General features: G+C 40.0%; 1 protein-coding gene across 1 annotated transcript in view; it reads left to right on the top strand.

The window, feature by feature from the left end:
* The window catches only part of Apob (apolipoprotein B), a 40,487-nt gene that overhangs the window by 13,098 nt on the left and 6,373 nt on the right, over window positions 1-21,016 (top strand). Inside the window, exons 16-26 of the mRNA XM_046441334.2 lie at window positions 1,353-1,544; window positions 2,437-2,604; window positions 3,082-3,293; window positions 6,114-6,296; window positions 6,863-6,984; window positions 8,291-8,501; window positions 9,072-9,247; window positions 9,375-9,562; window positions 10,330-10,475; window positions 12,161-12,534; window positions 13,085-20,650. Coding sequence (XP_046297290.1) covers window positions 1,353-1,544; window positions 2,437-2,604; window positions 3,082-3,293; window positions 6,114-6,296; window positions 6,863-6,984; window positions 8,291-8,501; window positions 9,072-9,247; window positions 9,375-9,562; window positions 10,330-10,475; window positions 12,161-12,534; window positions 13,085-20,650 — 9,538 coding nt within the window. The remainder of the gene's footprint in view (window positions 1-1,352; window positions 1,545-2,436; window positions 2,605-3,081; window positions 3,294-6,113; window positions 6,297-6,862; window positions 6,985-8,290; window positions 8,502-9,071; window positions 9,248-9,374; window positions 9,563-10,329; window positions 10,476-12,160; window positions 12,535-13,084; window positions 20,651-21,016) is intronic.

Here is a 21,016-nt window from a genome sequence, read left to right as displayed (position 1 = left end):
GTATTGGATATGTATTCTCTCAAGGAAAGATTTGGGTCTCAGTGCAAAAACATTCTTTTCTAATCACAGAAGTCATCAAGGTCCTATCTAACTGAAATAACAACTGTGGATGTGTATTAACCAGTCCTACAGGGCTAGGGTCCAGGATCCTCAGCAGTTAAGGGCCTTATGGAAATGCATTGTGTCCAGGAACCAGACTCACTAGGGGCACTCTAGCAAAATGATTAAGAGTATAAAGTATGGGACCTCGGTTTGATTCTAACCTCAGTCTTTAAATTGTGTTATTCCAGGCAAGTTAGTTAATACTATATATGTCTGTTCCTGCACCCTCAGGGTACTAATAGTAATCCACACTTCACAAAGTTATTTAAAGACTACATTAAATAAGGTACATAAAATGCTAAGCACAGTGCCTGACACCAGTCTCGGATACTCAATAAGAAGCTACTATTATAAGTTTTAAATTGTTATTTTTTAAATATTTCTTTATTATTAGCTGCTTCCTTTGACTATCACTCATATCAGTGCACTAGTTAATGGGACCAGAATCCATTCTGAGGCTGGCAATGAGTCCCCAGTGAAGGAGTACAAACTAGCTTGTATATCTGCAGCTTCTTAGTCTTTAATTTTTTGCTATCTAAAATGTGGTCTGATGATTGACATTACATGATAGCTTGTTATAAATGCAGGACCTCAAGCCCACAAAGACCTACTGAATCAGAATCTGCATTTTAATAAGACCCCAGGGGACTTGTGTGTACATTCAAGGTTGAGAACAGGGCAATAATTTGCTCCCAGATAGTCTCATTTCCATCTTCTGATTTGCCAACCTCCACTTGAAGTCGATATCCTTAGATATGTTTGGGGTCTAGCAATTTCTTTTCCTTCACAATATCTGTGCATTGGTCTATAGAATTCTTCCTGTCTCTAAGAAGAACAGGTCTACAAGCTCTTGACTTACTTATAAGAAAACTATACTTTCTTAGAAAACCCCGGTACTCTTCCTTAGTTGAAGCAGAGAGGGCTGAGTAGGGAAGTGGGACAGAGGTCTTTTAATCCTGAGGAGCTCTGTGGATCTTGGAATCCTGGAGACCAGGGATTCCCCTTACTATTCCTGCATGTTTGTTTTTGTTTTTTTTCAAGTTAAGGACAGCTTTGAAAGTACTACTAGTCCTGAAAAGATCTCAGGTGTTTTGATCTTTGTTTAGATGAATTATCTTTCAGTAAAAGGAACCTGATTCCCTAAAGCCCCAGCTCCAGAGTTTGTGTTTAGGCCAGTCATGTCAGCAGGAGACAGATCCCCCTCAGACAAAGCTGACCTCTCACTAAACATTGTGTTACTAAAATCCCAGGACATGGTAAATGGAATTATGCCCATCGTTGAAAAGCTGATCAATGATTTGAAATCCAAAGAAATCCCAGAAGCCAGAGCCTACCTCCGCATCTTGGGAGAAGAGCTTGGCTTTGTCAGGCTCCAAGACCTCCAGCTCCTGGGAAGGCTGCTGCTGAGTGGTGTTCAAACGCTGCAGGGAATCCAACACCTGGTAAGTGACCAGGCCCCTCGGAGGGCCCACAGATTAGCAGATCTCCTAGATCTCCCAGACTCCCTTAAGATCCTTGCCACACAGAGCAGAGAAAGTGCCTATATTTCCTTCAAAGATACAAGTTTGCTCTGAATTTCAATGAAGAAGATCTTTAACTCACAAGGAATTGGCGCATTCAGAAATGAAGCTATTCATAATGTTAGCTGTACTTTTAAGAGCATTAGTTTGATCTTCTAGAAAATGCTGTTAAGAATACCTTCCTCCACCTGCAAGAAAGACTACTTTTAATATTAAAAGGACACAATGATTATTTAAGAAATGTTTGGCCAACTGTAACACACTATCTAAATATTTGCCACAATTTTTATTATAATTAATTTACTAATAAAAGAGAAAATATATCCCCATGATTAAATAAATATTCATGTTGGTTTTAAAAAAACACTGAAGTTATTTTATGGAAATGTTACAAAACAAAAAACCATGTATGTTAATATGTACATCATTTCAGGAGCTTTTTTATTTAAAATTAATTTTACCAAAATATAATACACTTCAAGTAAACTCTCATTTACATTCAGATTTTTAAAAAGAAAACAGAATTAAGCCAAGCCATAGATTTTACTTGGAGCTTATAAGGCTCTGAGGCCCTGTACTATTCCTAGGTACTTTCTGAACCATCAGTTGAACATGATATTTAATTCAGAGCAATTGCATATATCCAAATGCATTGATGTGAGTAACATTAACCTTTATTTATGAAATTATCCAGATAAATATGCTAATTCTTTTTTCTGGATAAAGAGAAATTATTCCTTTATATTTGGGAGGTTGCATTTGACAAAACTCACTCATAGAAGGCTTAATTTACTCTCCCCTGTTCAATTTGCAGATTGGACAGGCCATAAGGGAAGGCTCAAAGAGTGATTTGTTTCTTCACTACATCTTTATGGACAATGCCTTTGAGCTTCCCACTGGAGTGGGGTCACAGTTGCAAGTGTCCTTATCTGGAGTCATCACCCCTGGGACTAAGGCTGGAGTAAAACTGGAACTAGCCAATGTAAGACCCTGTTTACATTGATTGCAAATAAGTGGGTGTTGTTCTTTTCCTCTTGTGGGGGGGAGGACATTTTAAATGTTTCACATTTTAAAAACATGTTTCTAGTTCACAACAATGTACATCATCCTAGTAATCACCTCATTAATTTTTATGAAAATCTTTAGGGTTCCACCAGCATGCACTACCTTACCATCGCCAGTTGAATTATGGCAATAAGATGAAAACTCAGTTGTTTGCTTCATAAATGAGTGTTCTGATCATCTTTCTGTCTAAGTTGCTTCCTAGCCCTTCATAGTGAAGTCTGGCTCTGGAGAACTGGGCACTGGGCTTTCTTCCTCTAAATAAATCACAATACTATTTCCTGAGATGCAAGTTATCCAGAGATATTTGCCCAGAGATGGGAAAGGTGGGGTTGATCTGACAACCAGGGGACTGAGGAATTTAACAATACTGAATAGGTTGTTTTCTGACTTGCAGATGCAGGCTGACCTGTTGGTAAAGCCCTCTATGACTGTGGAGTTTGCAACAAATATGGGCATCATTCTTCCTGGCTTTGCCAGGAGTGGTGTCCAAATGAACACCAACTTCTTCCATGAGTCAGGCCTGGAGGCTCGTGTGACCCTGAAGACTGGACAACTGAAGTTCATCATTCCTTCTCCAAGGAGGCCAGTCAAGTTATTTAGTGGCAGGTAATTCTTTCAGCCAGGTGTGCCTGGCCAGTTTCAAAGAATTGAAAACATATCTGTAGGATTTGGTCAGGCTAGATAACCAACAGGGAAAATTCTAGTCCCAGAGAAGCAGAAGAGGGAAGGAAGATTCTTGATTACCTATTTTTAACCTAGCCTAGATGCAAACACACAAAATAATTGCCTTTCTACATTTTACTAAATTGTCCTATATCATCCTTCATTGAGACTTAATATCTGTTTAGTTGGTCATAACTCTGCTGTGGAGGATTTTGTTGTTATTGTTGATTGCTTAAAGAATGAAGTAGCACTAGCTCTACAGAAATCTCCCTTGAAAAAAAAATGAACATTTTTCTCTAGGAAAAATACCAAAGGCCATATTTATTTGTGGTAGCTAGCTCAGTGGATAAAGCATGAAAAACCATGATAGATTATAGGATTCAGCCTCTGTTGAGAGTTCCATTTTCAATGATATCCTCCACCACTGATTGACCTTAGTTTTTGATATTTTGAACACATTAATTTTCTCATTCAGACATAGAATTTAGGTCTCTGGGCTTCTATAGCTTAACTTTATAGGGAGACGTACAGTGGAGAAAACTGCTGCAATGGAGTGAGAGCTAGATTAGAGGCAATATTACAATACTGTGAAACTTGAGGGAGTCAGAGCAGGCTTTCTGACACAGGTACACTTGATCTGCTGCGAAGGACTGAGACCGACCCAAGCAAAGTAAAAAGAAATGAGTGTTCTAGGCAGAGAAAAGTATGTATAGCAGCCTAATAAAAAAGAAAATGGTTCATGGAACTGAAAGAAATTGAGTATGCTAAAGTGCACCGAGAGCATAATTGGCGGTGGTGGGGAGAAAGGGGTCTGGGGCAACCATGGACCACCTTTTCAGCCACCATAAAGAACCCAGACTCTTCTGAAGGCAAAAGAGTTGAAAAGGAGAGTATAACTAAGGCAAGGCTGGTGTTTTAGATGAACTACTCTGACTCCAGGGTGGAAAATGTGGGAAAGTAGCAAGACTGGAAGACATTTAAGAGTTTGTTTAAAATACATATGTGTGAGAGGTGACAATGGCCTGCATTGGAGGTGACCATGGTCTGCAGAGAGGAGTGAGAGGTATCAGAAATTGCATGGAGATAGGAATCAGGAGCACTTGATTCTTGACTGGATATGGGTATAAGGGAAGAGAGAAGGGAAGCAGAGTGACCTTCATTTTAAATAGGAACTACAGAGGGAGAGCTGTTCGGTTAGAGAAAGATGACAAATTCAGTTTTGGATGTGCTGTATTTATATCCTATGAAACAACCAACTAGAACTATCTAGGTGGCAGATGGACTTATGACCCTGAGCCTAGCAAAGAGGTTTGAGCTCAGTCGCGGAGTTGGGCATCACCAGTATATAGCATAGCGAGGAAATAGCAGCTGGTATAGAGAGCAACCAGAGAGGTAGACGGAGAACCAAGGCCATAAGGGTCTAGAAGCCAAGAAGACACTAAAGGCTAGAACAGGCCATAGGCAGGCCACAGCTGGCATGTAGGACTCCAGCCCATCAGCAAAGGTTGGTCTTGGGGAACCACCAACAATGAGAAAAAAAATACTGGGGAAAGGATGGAGTATTTAAAAGAAAGCATCCTTCAAAGATACGGGGACATTTTTTAACTTCCTTGTATTTTCACTAATTTAAAGTACATATATAAGAGGAGGGTACCATGATCTTTTCAGAGGATAAAGATTCTGGCATCTTGATGTAGCCATAAGTAAACAAGTCTACTGAATGCTCCTGAGAGGTCAGAGATGATAAAGCCTCACTAGATTCATTGGATTTAGGAGCATGAAGGGGTCTGGAGATATTGATGAAAGCATTTTCAGAAACGTGACAAGGGTAACATTCAGAGCACAGTTCAGCAAGAAGTGTGTTGGAAGAACCCCACAAAGGCCAACACCCTGTTGATAGGGTTATGAGAGAAGGTGACAAGGGAAAGAAAGAGGGGTGTGTGTGTGTGTGTGTGTGTGTGTGTGTGTGTGTAGTGTGAGAATGGGAGAAGAGACTTATGCATGTTTAATGCGGGTAAAAAAGAAGCCAGCAGAGCATGAGAGATTTCACATGAAAGACCGACAGGGTTCCTCTTGCCCTGTATCATATATGAAGGACGGAGCACCCTAAGTTCAGTCCCAGTGACGAGTTAGTTAGTGTCTCTGAACCGTTGTTTCTTCTGTAAAATGAGAATCCTATTCCTGCTTTTGTGGGGATCAGAGGTAATGCACAAAAAGAAATTAGTGCAATGTCTGAAGCCTAAGAGTCACCATTTGTTTCTCAGTAAATCAAATAAGATGGGTATGGACAGAGGTGGATAGGAGGAAAGGGAGCATGTGTATAGTAAGAACTATGTTTATTTTTTAAAAGAATGATGTTCATTTTTTTAAATCTTTTAAAAAATTTTAGTGCATGATAGTTATATATAATGATAGGGTTCCTTTTGATATATTCATAAATATATAACATAGTTTTCTCCATTTCAATTCCCAGCACTAACCTCTCTCCCATCCTTCCCCTGATCCCTTTCCTCTACTTTATTAGTCTTTTTTTAATTTTTAAATTCATTTTGTAATTAATGAATTATAGTTATATATAAAATTGGAATGCATTGTGGTGTAGTCATACATGCACCTAGTATAATTTGGTCAATTTAATTTCCCAGTTCTTCCCCTTTCCCTTCCCTCCTCCTCCCCTTTGATTTCCCACTTCTACTCTACTGATCTCCCTGTTCATTTGAATTCCTGGCTTAAAGATAACTTTGATTTTTCATCCTTCACCAGCAACACATTGCATTTGGTCTCCACCACCAAAACAGAAGTGATCCCTCCTCTCATTGAGAACAGGCAGTCCTGGTCAACTTGCAGGCCTTTTGTCACTGGACTCAGCTACTGCACCACAGGAGCTTACTCCAACGCCAGCTCCACCGAGTCTGCCTCCTACTACCCACTGACAGGTGACACCAGGTGAGAGATGCTCAGTGCACAGCCTGAATCTGCTTGCCATCCACATTGTGGCGACCTGGCAGGGCAAACAGAAAAAGGCCATATGATGTAGCCTTATGTCAATCTTAGGGGCTTATACCATCCTTTGGGTATTTAAAATAGTGGTCGTGTGGCCAGCACTTCTTTTCCCTTCATGTGCTGGATGAGAAGATCAGAGCACATTCCAATTTGCTCCTACCTCATCGTCAGAGTTTCTGAGCCTCCAGACCCATGGGTAGGAGCTTCCTAGAGCTCACCAGCATGCCCAAAGCCTCCACAGTGCTCAGGGTCCCCTGTCTTCTTCCCCTCACCCATTCTGTTGTCAGCTTTTGCTGACAGGGCCAGCCAGCTGTTCCTGTACTTGTACAAAAGCCTGGGAATCCTAGGATTTGTCCTTGTCTTAGGCTCTGGGAGGAACTGAAGGGATCATAAAGATCATTATTAGTTACAGGCAAGAGATAAGGTTAAAATAAGGACCTTACTTTTATTGCACTTGATACTGAATTGTTGGGGGATATTATTGCCATCATTCGCTGTAATTTCTTTAGATATGAGCTGGAACTGAAGCCTACAGGAGAGGTGGAACAATATTCTGCCAGTGCAACCTATGAACTCCAGAGGGAAGAGAGAGCCTTGGTGGACACACTGAAGTTCATAATTCAGGCAGAAGGTGAGTATACAAAAAGAGGATGCTGCCTCTCTACCCTCAGTCTCAGGTTCAGGACTCAAAGGGAGAAATACGTAATGTAACGTATTTAACAAATATTGACTGAGTGCCCAACTAAGTATCAGGCCTGTTCTGAGAGCTGAGGCTCAAACAGGGAACATTGAAGTCTCTATCTTTGTGGAAGTTACAGTAAACAACCAAACAATTAAATATTTGAGCTGTCAATCCATGGTAGGGACCAAAACAGAACATAGATGGGCCTAGGGAATGCTGGGAGTGTTGGGGAGGAGAAAAGTTGGGGAAGGGAGTGATTCTGGGAACAAAAAGGGAAAGTCTCACTGGTAAAGTAAACACAAAAGGAGATGTGAGGGAGGTAAGCCCTGTGCCAAGAGTGTTATACGCTAAGGCGCCAGCAGTTGCATGGACTCCAAGGCTGGCATGGGGCTGCCAAGTTTGAAAAAAGGAAAGAAAGCCAACGTGATTGAAGCAGAGAGATCCGGGAGGAAAGTGATAGAAAATGAAATCAGAGAAATAAGGGGAGGTAGAGGAGAGATAGACTTGTAAGACATGGTAAGAACTTTGACTTTTTCTGTGAATAAAATAAGAAGCCACTGAAGGTTTTTCATGGTTTATGTTTATGTTGGCAAAAGGTTGCAAAAGAGGAAAGGACACTGATGTGTAGGTTACAACGATAATTCAAGCAAGAGATGTAGTTGCTTTGAATGAGAGTGGTAGCAGAAGAGGTATGAAAAGTGGTCAGATTCTGGCCATATTCCAAACACTGAATGTGCTGAGCGATCCCTACTTCAGAGCCTTTGCATATCCAACCTTCTGCCTGGAAGGCTCCCTGCAGAACTGGCATGGTGCATCCCCACAATCTACTCATTGTGGTATCTGCCCACATACCCATCTTGCAGAGAGAACTTCTCTGACCACCACATATTAAATAGCTTCTCTTTTATCCGTTTCTTTCATCTTCATATCCAGTTTTACTTTTCTTCACATTTAGTACCATCTGATGAAAGTAATTGGCTGGCCTGTTGTCTGTACAGCCCTACTAGAAGGTAAACTCTATAAGGGCAGACTCCCCAATGCCAAGAGCAGTGCCCAGAATATAATCCACCATCAGTAAATACTTGCAAGTTGAGTGAATTATGAATACCACAGAGTTAAAAACGTAAGGTAAAATTTTCAACTGTGTTCTTGTTTAAGCACATCGAGTACCCAGGGTTTCTCTACCTTATCCTTTCCTTCCTTCTCTAAGTAGATTCTCTTAGCACACCCTCTTAATTATTTTGTACATTTTCAGGTGTGAAGCATACAGAGGCTACAATGATGTTCAAATATAATCGGCAGAGTAGAACTTTATTCAGTGAAATCCAAATTCCAGATCTTAATGTTGACCTTGGAACAGTCCTCAGAGTTAGTGATGAGTCTGCTCAGGACAAAAAGTCTTACAAACTCACCCTGGACATTCAGAATAAGAAAATCACTGAAGTCGCTCTGATGGGCCACATAAGGTAAGGAAGGCATGGGAGATCCTACCTGAGCTGTAGGCCCTGGTAGCTCTTTCCTTTCTTACCCCAGCTTTAAACTAAGACAAATGCATCCCTCATCTATCATCTGGCAAACAGCGTCCTCAAGTGTCTTGACCCTCTGCACATTTTTAGTTGGATCTTCCTATTATTTATCTTGCACTTATTATCCACTTATCAAATACTGTGCTCAGTACACTAAAAAATTTTCTGAGTCCTCACCTTAAACTGCAAGGTAGGTATGAATTTCCCTATTTTATAGATAAGGAAATGGTAGCTCTGAGCAGTTTAATCTTTTGGCCAAGGCCAAGAGTTCGTAAACAGCAAAGCAGATTGAAACAATTTTCAAAAAGTTCATCTGTTCCCTGCAAAGTCCTGCACTTTTGCTGAGTATTAGCCTTGAAGTTAATGCATTTGGTCTGTCTGTGGCCTTGTTTTTCACCCATTAATGTATCTTACTTTTATCACTAAAAAATGTAATTCCTAACTGTTGAATTCTGCATATCTCCTTGGAATGGAAAAATCATTGAAGCCAAATGATTTTCTTTTCCATAGTTATGACACTAAGGAAGAAAGCAAAATCAAAGGTGTCATTTCCATACCCCGCTTACAAGCAGAAGCCAGAAGTGAGATCCTGACCCGCTGGTCCCCAACCAAACTGCTCCTCCAAATGGACTCATCTGCTACAGCTTATGGCTCAACAGTTTCCAAGAGACTGGCCTGGCGCTATGGTATGTGCCTCTTCTTCCCACAAGCACTTCCAAGGGCACTGTGTACTTCAGTGTAACTGCCAAGTGCCATGGACACAGGCTGACCTGTGTTGTACCACTGACAACTATTTCATATGTGCCTTTCTAGATGAGGAGAAGATTGAATTTGAATGGAACACAGGCACCAATGTGGATACCAAAAAAGTTGCCTCCAATTTCCCAGTGGATCTCTCTGATTTTTATAGAGCCTTCCTGCTGCATGCCAGTAGTCTCCCAGATAACAGAGTTCCTCAAACAGACATGACTTTCCGGCAGATGGGATCCAAATTAAGAGTTGTAAGTATGAATCAATCAGCAAAATAGATTCATGGTTAAAAGTGCTAATCACATTCTTAACTCTAAGATAGGTGTATGAGGGTATCCAAAGATGCTTAAGGCATGCTTCCTGCACCTAAGGAATTTCTGGAGAGAAAAGAAACATCAAGCATGCTTAGTTCTCCAGTTACACAAAGCTGAATATGATAAATACCCAGTGAATGCTATAAGCAAAAGAGTTTGCTGTGTCTACATATATGAACAGAAACTTCAAGACATGGGCTAGGAGTCTATGTTACATATTCTTAAAATAAGGGAAGAGATCAGTGACTGGCAGCCCAAAATCATAATTTTCTGTAATTAATAATAATAATTATTATATATTATTATTAATTACTATTATTTTATTTATTTGTTTATTTATTATTAATAATAATAAATATTATTATTATTATACCAGAGATTGACCTCAGAGGTGCTTAACCACTGAGCCACATCCTCAGCCTTTTTTTATTTTTTTATTTTGAGACAGGGTCTTGCTAAGTTTCTTAGGGCCTTGCTAAGTTGCTGAGGCTGACTTTGAACTCATGATCTGCCTGCCTCAGTCTCCTGAGCCACTTGGATTACATGCACCACCATGCCCATCACTATAACTTATTTTTAACTTTTACTTCATTGTTCTGCTTGATAACTGACCTGTCAAATCTGAATTATCACGTAATGTTAATTTCACTTTGAGGATCACCCAGTCCCATTTCTTGCTCTAAAAATCTTCTATCATTTTGTAGGCAACAAACAGCTGGCTTCAGAAGGCATCCGAGAGTCTTCCGTTTGCCCAGACTTTGCAGGATCACCTCAGTGGCTTGACAGAGTTGAGCTTCCAGAAAATGAGATTTCCAACCTTCCAAGTCCCAGAAAACCTCTTCTTAAAAAGGTAAAAGAAGAAACTAAAGAAGTTTCTCAAACCATGCAAAGCACATGGAAAATTTGACATAGTATGATTGTTACTGTTTTTATTTAATTTTAAGGGAAATAATATAAGCATTTTTAAGGAGATGAATAACTATAGCATAAATACTGTGACACTTTTGCATTATTAAACATGAGGTCTGAATGTGACGGTCAACCCAAAATGAACCCAAAAGACAATTGAGTAATTCTGGTACTTTCCTCCTAAGATGTTTTATTTACTACAATCTGAATTTGAAAGGTATTCAGCTTTCTTCCATCACAAGTAAACACCTTATTCCAGACCAGAGTATATTCACACTTGTTTGACTGTGAAGAGTTCAAGAGAGGCTGGAGGAATTATTGACTATGGGCTTGCTGTTTAACTATGGAGGGTCAGAACAACCATTGAGCATTGAATAAAGGCAGCATTTGGAGAGAGATTCAGTTTAGCAATACAACTTAACCCTTACCCAAAAAGTCAGATTCCAAACTGCTCAGTCCGTTTCTGTATTTACAAAAAATATATGAAATGCTCTGCTTGTCTTATTTCATGAAAATAAGAAATCAGAGCACAAGCTGAAAAAACTAGAGTATTTTCTAAGTTGACTGATCTCTATACTTTACTCCGTTAAAAAAAAAAAATAAGTGGCCTATGTCATGTGGACCCTCCCATGGTCAGTGGCAGAGGAGCAGTTTAATAGGCCAAATTATTGTAAAAGGGCAGAAGTCTGCCAAAGCACCCATACGGAAAAAGACTGTAGGAGATGGAAAAGGGTGGCAGCACAGAGGACTCAGGAACCCTCCTTCTCTGCTGGTATTTCAGGACCTACGAATTGGACAGGGCCTGACTGGTCATTGGTCATCCTCCTGCTGAAAGCAGGCATCTTTTTGCAGCAATAAAATGAACAATTTATTTGCACATAATAGCTAAACCCCTCTCTCCCCCTTTATTTTTTTTTAAGTTATCCTGTTAGTACATTGCATGGGTATGACATTGAAAAGATTGCAAAGTGCTTTTAGGTATTTTTTTCTCATTTGATAACCAAGGCCATCTCTGTGAGTTCAACAGAAAGAATACTGTTATCCCCACTATGCAGAAAACATCACAGAGACTCAGAGGCACTAATTCACTAAGATAACATTACCATTTAGTGGAAATTGAAGATCTCACCCAAATTTATTGCCTTTTATTCCTGTGTACATTCCACATATCAAGTTACCTCAATTTAGTTTAGCTAATATGTACCAAGGGTCCACTACATGCAAAATACTAGACTAGGTACAGTAAGAAGATAGACACTAGATAAGGTAGAGTTCTTCCTCCCAGGGAAGACACTGTACAGACATCAAAAAATGAACAGATAACTTATTATCTAAGCAGAACTAGGACATGCTCTTTGAGATAGGTGTAAGAGACTCTATCACTTTAAGAATGAGAGAAATTAGTTATGACTTGGGTGGAATGGAAATGCTAAGGGATGGCTCTTAGAAGGGCATAGAAAGAGTTTTTTGGGCAGGTAGAGGAAAAAGCAAAGGTATCCAGGCATGGGAAGCAGTGCAATAAAAAATAGTTTAGAAATGGAGTAGATGCAGTATTTCTTGGAAGATCAGATGGCAGAGAGCTGAGTTCTTGATGACTGACTGTGGGGACATTGTTATTCATTTCAGTGATGGCCGGGTCAAATATACCTTGAACAAGAACAGTGTGAAAATTGAGATTCCTTTGCCTTTTGGTGGCAAGTCTTCCAAAGATCTGAAGATGCTAGAGACCATTAGGACACCAGCCCTCAACTTTAAGTCTGTGGGATTCCAGCTGCCATCTCAAGAATTCCAAGTCCCGACTTTTACCATTCCCAAGTTGTATCAACTGCGAGTGCCTCTTTTGGGTGTTCTGGACCTCTCCACAAATATCTACAGCAACTTGTACAACTGGTCTGTCTCCTATACTGGTGGCAACACCAGCAGAGACCACTACAGCCTCCAGGCTCGATACCACATGAAGGCTGACTCTGTGATTGACATGTTTTCCTATAGCATCCAAGGTGAGCCATGCTCAGGTGAAGGGTTCACAGGGCTAACTCATTGCAGTCTCTGGTGGGAGAACCCCCTCTAGGGAGGAAAGGACATGGACTTTCTTATTGTCCTTGCTACTCAGAAGTCTTTTCATCCACTCAACTCATAGGAATATTTATTAAACATGTAATATGTATTTGATATGCTCCTAGGTAAGAAAAAGGAAAGGAGTACATAAACCAGCAATTATAACTCAGTGTGAGAAGTGCTATGGTAGGGTGTATAAGGTACATCAAGTTTACTTTATTAATCATAATTCAGCTTGAGTGCCACAGAATATACTAGTATAAGATACAGTGAAACTCTCAATAAGGGAGCCCAAAAAGGTCTTCAGCAGTCAGGGAAAACTTCCTAGAGAAATATATTATGCTTTCAAATTTTATGTTTGCATTATAGATGAAGAGACTACTACACAACTGACCCAGATAAATGGGACTTTTTAATTGAAATATTTTCAACAATGATTGTTCTGGACATTTTTTTCTTAATTTAACCAATGTCTTTAATTTTTAACATTAGGATCTGGAGAAACAGCTTATGACCAAAGGAATATGCTCACATTAGCTTGTGATGGGTCTCTACGACACAAATTTCTGGATTCAAAAATCAAGTTCAGTCATGTAGAAAAAATTGGAAACAACCCAGCCTCAAAAGGTTTTCTAACATTTGATGCATCTAGTGCCTGGGGACCACAGATGTCTGCTTCAATCCATTTTGACTCAAAAAAGAAACAACATCTGTATGTCAAAGATGTCAAGATTGATGGGCAATTCAGAGCTTCTTCATTCTATGCTAATGGCATTTATGACCTGTCTTGTCAGAGGGATTCTACCACTGGCCAGCTCAGTGGAGAATCCAACCTGAGGTTTAACTCTTCCTACCTCCAAGGCACCAACCAGATAACTGGAAGGTACAAAGATGGAACCCTCTCCCTCACCTCCACCTCTGATTTGCAAGATGGCATCTTTAAAAATACTGCTTCCCTGAAATATGAGAATTATGAGCTCACTGTGAAATCTGACAGCAATGGGAAATATGAGGACTTTTCTACTTTTAACAAGGTGGATTTGACCTTCTCTAAGCAAAATGCATTGCTACGTTCTGAGTATCAGGCTGACTACAAGTCACTGAGGTTCTTCACCCTTCTATCTGGGTCACTGAATTCCCATGGAATTGAATTAAATGCTGACATCTTGGGCACTGACAAAATTAATACTGGTGCTCATAAGGCAACACTAAGGATTGCCCGAGATGGATTATCTACAAGTGCAACCACCAGCTTGAAGTATAGTCCCTTGTTGCTGGAGAATGAGCTGAATGCAGAGCTTGACCTCTCTGGGGCATCCATGAAATTAACAGCAAATGGTCGCTTCAGGGAGCACAACGCAAAATTCAGCCTGGATGGAAAAGCTGCCCTCACAGAGGTATCACTGGGAAGTACTTATCAGGCCATGATTCTGGGTGTCGACAGTAAAAACATTTTCAACTTCAAAATCAGCCAGGAAGGACTGAAGCTTTCAAATGACATGATGGGCTCATATGCTGAAATGAAACTGGACCACTCTAACAGTTTGAATATCGCAGGCTTATCACTGGACCTCTCATCCAAACTTGACAACATTTATAGCACTGACAAGTTTTACAAGCAGAATTTTAACTTACAATTACAGCCCTTTTCTCTTGTAACTACTTTAAACAATGACCTGAGATACAGTGCTCTGGATCTGACCAGCAATGGGAAATTACGGCTGGAACCCTTGAAGCTGAACATGGCTGGAAACCTCAAAGGAGCCTACCAAAATGATGAAATAAAACATATCTACACCATTTCTTATGCTGACTTATCAGCAAGTTATAAAGCAGACACTGTAGCTAGGGTTCAGGGTATGGAGTTTAGCCATCGGCTCAACACTGATATTGCTGGGCTGGCGTCATCCATTGACATCAGTATAAACTATAATTCAGACTCTCTGCATTTCAGCAACGTTTTCCGTTCTGCAATGGCCCCATTCACCATGGCCATTGATGCACATACAAATGGCAATGGAAAACTGGCTCTCTGGGGAGAGCACACTGGACAACTCTATAGCAAATTCCTGTTGAAAGCAGAACCACTGGCCCTCACTTTCTCTCATGATTACAAAGGGTCCACAAGTCATCTCATGTCCAGCAAAAGCATCAGTACAGCTCTTGATCACAAAGTCAGTGTCCTGCTCACTCCAGCCGAGCAGACAAGCACCTGGAAACTCAAGACTCAATTGAACAACAATGAGTACAGCCAGGACTTTGAAGCTTACAACACTAAAGACAAAATTGGTGTGGAGCTTAGTGGGCGAGCCCTGGCTGACCTTACTGTGCTAGACTCCCCGATTAAAGTGCCATTTTTACTCAGAGAGCCCGTCAATGTCATTGATGCTTTAGAGATGAAAGATGCTATTGACAAGCCCCAAGAATTCACAATTGTTGCTTTTGTAAAGTACGATAAGAACCAAGACGTTCACACCATCAGCCTCCCCTTCTTTGAAACTCTGCCAGAATATCTGGAGAGGAATCGAATAGTAATTATAACTGCTCTGGAAACTATTCAGAAAGAATTGAAACGCATCAATATTGATCAATTTATGAGGAAATACAGAGCAACCCTCAACAGACTCCCACAGCAAGTTAATGACTATCTGAATGCACTTAATTGGGAGAGACAAGTTTCCATTGCCAAGGAGAAACTGAACACTTTCACAGAAAATTATAGAATTACAGAAAATGATCTACAAATTGCATTGGATAATGCCAAAATCAACTTTAATGAAAAACTCTCTCAACTTCAGACATATGTGATACAATTTGATCAGTATATTAAAGATAATTATGATCTACATGATTTTAAAACTGCTATTGCTAAGATTATTGATCAAATCATTGAAAAATGGAAGATTCTTAATGAACATTATCATATCTGTGTACATTTAGTAAAGACAATCAATGATCTGTACAAATTTATTGAAAATATTGATTTTGACAAAACTGGAAGTAGTGTTGCCTCCTGGATCCAGAATGTGGATACTAAGTATCAAGTCAGAATCCAGATACAAGAAAAACTGCAGCAGCTCAACATGCATATTCAGAATACAGACATCCAGGACGTTGCCACAGTGTTAAAACAACGGGTTAAGGATATTGATGTCAGAGTCCTTTTAGATCAATTGAGAACTACAATTTCATTTCAAAGAATAAAGGACATTATTGAACATGTCAAATACTTTGTTACAAATCTTATTGAAGAATTTGAAGTAACTGAGAAAATCAATGCTTTTAGAGCCATAGTCCATGAGTTAATTAGGAAATATGAAGTAGACCAACAAATCCAGGTTTTAATGGATAAATCAGTACAGTTGGCCCACCAGTATAAGTTGAAGGAGACTGTTCAAAAACTAAGCAATGTTTTACAGCAAGTTGAGATAAAAGAATATTATGAGAGATTGGTTGGGTTTATTGATGATGCAGTCAAGCAGCTTAAAGCATTGTCTTTTAAAAAATTCATTGAAGAAGTAAACAGATTGCTGGACATGTTGGTAAAGAAATTAAAATCGTTCGATTACAACCAGTTTGTGAATGAAACCAATAACAAAATACATGAGATGACTCAGAGAATCAATGGTGAAATTCAGGCTCTAGAACTGCCACAGAAAGCTGAAGCACTAAAACTGTTTGTAGAGGACATCAAAGCCATGGTCGCTATCTATTGGGAAAAGCTAAAAGACACCAAAATAACTTTATTCATTGATTGGTTACAGGATGCTTTAAATTCTGCATCTTTGGTTCACATGAAAGCCAGATTCCAAGAAACTCTAGAAGACGTACGAGACCGGATCTATCAAATGGACCTTCAGCGGGAACTTGAGCGATACGTGTCTCTAGTAGGCCAGGTTTATAATACACTTGTCACCTACATTACTGACTGGTGGATTCTTGCTGCTAAGAACTTTACTGACTTTGCAGAGCAATACTCTATCCAAGACTGGGCTGAAAAGGTGAAATCCTTGGTGGAACGAGGGTTCACTGTTCCTAAAATCCAGACCATCTTTGGGACTATGCCTGCCTTTGAGGTCAGTCTCCATGCTCTCCAGGAAGCTACCTTCCAGACTCCTGACTTCATAGTTCCCCTGACAGATCTGAGGATTCCATCAGTTCAGATAAACTTCAAAGAGTTGAAAGATATAAAAATCCCATCCAGGTTTTCCACTCCAGAATTCACTATCCTCAACACCTTCCACATTCCTTCCTTTACAATCGACTTGGTAGAAATCAAAGCAAAGATCATCAGAACCATTGACCAAATGCTGATCAGTGAGCTGCAGTGGCCACTTCCGGAAGTGTATCTGAGGGATTTGAAGATGGGAGACACCCCCCTTGCTTTACTCACACTGCCAGACTTCCATTTGCCAAAAATTACAATTCCAGAAGTCATGATCCCAAATCTCAACCTGAAAGATTTTCAAGTTCCTGACCTTCAAATACCAGACTTCCAGCTTCCCCACATCTCACACACAATCAGAATACCTACTTTTGGCAAGTTGAATAGCATTTTGAAAGTCCAATCTCCCCTTTTCACATTAGATGCAAATGCTAACATCCAGAATGTAACTAGTTCAGAGCACAAAGCAGAGATTGCAGCTTCCATCACTGCCAAAGGAGAGTCCAAATTAGAAGTTCTCAATTTCGATTTCCAAGCAAATGCACAACTCTCAGACCCTAAGATTAATCCACTGGTTCTGAAGGAATCTGTGATATTTTCCAGCAAGTACGTGAGAACAAAGCATGAAAGTGAAATACTATTTTCTGGAAATGCCACTGAAGGAAAATCAGATACAATGGCAAGTTTACACACAGAAAAAAATACACTGGAGTTTAATAATGGTGTGATTGTCAAGATAAATAACCAGCTCAAACTGGAAAGCCACACAAAATACTTCCACAAATTGAACATCCCCAAACTGGACTTATCCAGTAAGGTTGACCTGAACAATGATATCAAGACACTGCTGGAAGCTGGACACTTAACATGGACTTCTTCTGGAATAGGGTCATGGAAACTGGCCTGTCTCAACTTCTCAGATGAGGGAATACATGAATCACAGATCAGCTTCACCATGGAAGGACCCATCACTTCCTTTGGATTGTCCAATAACATCAGCAGCAAACACCTAAGAGTAAACCAAAAGATCGCTTATGAATCTGGCTTCCTTGACTCTTCTAAGTTTGAAATTAAGTCTGAAGTTGAATCCCAGCATGTGGGCCACAGTATTCTAACTGCTAATGGCATAGCACTGCTCAAAGAAGGGAAGGCAGAGATAACTGGCATCCACAATGCTCATTTAAATGGAAAAGTTATTGGAACTTTGAAAAATTCCCTTTTCTTTTCAGCACAGCCATCTGAAATTACTGCATCCACAAAAAATGAAGGAAATCTGAAAGTTAGTTTTCCACTAAAATTGGTAGGGAAGATAGACTTCCTCAACAACTATGCAATGTTCCTGAGTCCTCATGCCCAGCAAGCAAGTTGGCAAGCAAGTGCTAGGTTCAATCAGTATAAATACCATCAAAATTTCTCTGCCGTGAACAATGGGCACAGCATGGAAGCCCATGTACAGATCAATGGAGATGCCAACCTGGATTTCTTGAGCATTCCTTTGACAATTCCTGAAATAAATCTACCTTATACAACACTCACAACACCCTCACTGAAAGATTTCTCCATATGGGAAGAAACCGGCTTAAAGGAATTCTTGAAAACAACAAAGCAATCATTTGATTTAAGTGTAAAAGCTCGGTACAAAAAAAACAAAGACAGGCATTCCATTGCAATTCCTTTGGGTGTGTTTTTTGAGTTTATCAATCAGAATATCAATTCCTTTGACAGACATTTTGAGAAAGTCAGAGATGACGCCTTAGATTTTCTCACTACATCCTACAATGAAGCAAAAAGTAAGTTTGATGAGTATGAAGTTGAAAGATCTCTCAACAAGCTCCCCAGGACCTTTCAAACTCCCAGATACACTCTCCCAGTCATCAACATGGAAGTATCTCCATTCACAGTAGAGATGTCAGCCTCCAGTCATGTGATCCCCAAAGTGATCAGCACCCCCAATGTCACCATCCCAGGGTCTGGCTTCTATGTGCCATCACACACATTCGTCCTCCCATCCATTGAGTTGCCAGTCCTTCATGCCCCTAGGAATCTACTCAAGGTCCCTCTTCCAGATTTCAAGGAACTGAGTACCATAAACAATATTTTTATTCCAGCCCTGGGCAATATTACTTATGATTTTTCCTTTAAATCAAGTGTCATCACGCTGAATACCAATATTGGACTTTATAATCAATCAGATATTGTGGCTCATTTCCTTTCTTCCTCTTCATTTGTCATTGATGCACTGCAGTACAAATTAGAGGGCACTTCAAGTTTGAGAAGGAAAAGAGGGCTGAAGCTAGCCACAGCTCTGTCTCTCAGCAACAAATTTGTGGAAGGCAGTCATGATAGCACTATTAGCTTAATCGAGAAAAACTTGGAAGCATCAGTGACAACAACTGCCAAAATCCACGTTCCAGTTTTGAGATTGAATTTCAAGCAAGAACTTAATGGAAATACCAAGTCAAAACCTACTGTCTCTTCATCCACTGAATTAAAATATGATTTTAATTCTCCGAAGCTGTACTATACTGCTAAAGGAGCAGTTGACCACAAGCTCAGCTTAGAAAGCCTCACCTCCTACTTTTCCATTGAGTCATCTACTAAAGGAGATGTCAAGGGTTCAGTCCTCTCAAGGGAATATTTGGGAACTATTGCCAGCGAGGCCAGTATGTACCTGAATTCCAAGGGCACTCGGTCATCAGTGAAGCTGCAAGGGGCTTCCAAGGTCGATAGTATCTGGAACCTTGAAGTAAAAGAAAATTTTGCTGGAGAAGCCAATCTCCGACGCATATATGCCATCTGGGAACACAATACAAAAAATTACTTACAGCTGCAGGGCCTTTTTTTCACACAAGGAGAACATGCAAGCAAAGCCACCTTGGAACTCTCCCCATGGACAATGTCTGCCCTTGTTCAGGTTCATGCCAGTCAGCCCAGTTCCCTCCTGGACATACCTTACATTGACCAGGAAGTGACTCTGAATGCAAACACTAAGAACCAGAAGGTCAGCTGGAAAAGTGAGATCCAGATTTATTCTGGGTCTCTCCAGAACAACATACAGCTTTCTAATACCCAAGAAGAGGCACGCCTCGACATTGCAGGATCCTTAGGAGGGTCAAACCTTGAACATATCATCCTACCAGTGTATGACAAGAGCTTATGGGACCTCCTAAAGCTGGAGGTAACCACCAGCACCAACAGGAGGCAGTATCTTCATGTTTCAACTGCTCTTGTGTACACCAAAAATCCCAATGGCTATCTTTTCTCTCTCCCCGTGCAAGAATTGGCTGATAAATTCATTATATCTGGGTTGAAACTAAATGATCTAAATTCAGTTTTTGTCACACCTACATTTCGAGTCCCATTCACAGATCTTCAGGTTCCATCCTACAAAGTTGACTTCAGTGAAATGAAAATCTATAAAAAGTCAAGAATGTCACCATTTGCACTCAACCTACCAACATTACCCAAAATAAAATTCCCTGAAGTTGATGTTTTAACAAAATATTCTGAATCGGAAAACTCCTCATTTCCCCTTTTTGAGATAACTGTGCCTGAAGCTCAGTTGATTGTAACCCCGTTCACCCTTCCAAAAAGCATTTCCATTGGCAGTGCTGTCTTGGACCTAAATGAGGTGGCCAACAAGATTGGAGGCTTTGAATTGCCTACCATCATCATGCCTGAGCAGACTATTCAGATTCCTTCCATTAAATTCTCTATACCTGCTGGAATTTGGATTCCTATTTTTGGAGAACTGACTGCACGGTTTCGGGTGGCCTCTCCCCCATATAATGCCACCTGGAGTGCTGGTTTGAAAAACAAAGCAGATCATATTGAAACATTCCTGGATTCCACATGCAGTTCAACTTTAAAGTTCCTGGAATATGACCTAAAAGGTAAGAAAATGACCTGACTCCTTTCCTAGATACTATGTTCTAAATGAAAGTTGTAAGTAATTATATATTTAGTTATGACCAGAGTTACTATTACTCTCAGTAAAATTAAAAGAGGAGATACATATATACCCCATACATTAAAAAAAAAACTGTAGAAAATAACTGACATTCAAAAAGGATAGGTTCAAAGAAGTAGATTTTTCTGTAATGATTTTAGGACTTACATTGTCTTCTCACTATTTACTTAGATTATTGAGCAGAGTGTATAGTTCAGTGATAGAGCACATACCTAGCATGTGTGGATGCCCTGGGTTTGATCCCCAGCACCAAACAAAAAAAATTATTTCAAAACACTATGAACTAGAC

The sequence above is a fragment of the Marmota monax genome, unplaced genomic scaffold, assembly GCF_021218885.2.
Source record: "Marmota monax isolate L192 unplaced genomic scaffold, Marmota_monax_Labrador192_F-V1.1 WCK01_AAM20220418_F8-fsc00010, whole genome shotgun sequence".
NCBI classification, from domain to species: domain Eukaryota; kingdom Metazoa; phylum Chordata; class Mammalia; order Rodentia; family Sciuridae; genus Marmota; species Marmota monax.
Note: the sequence above shows the minus strand (reverse complement) of the source record. Positions and strands in the feature narration are given on the sequence as shown.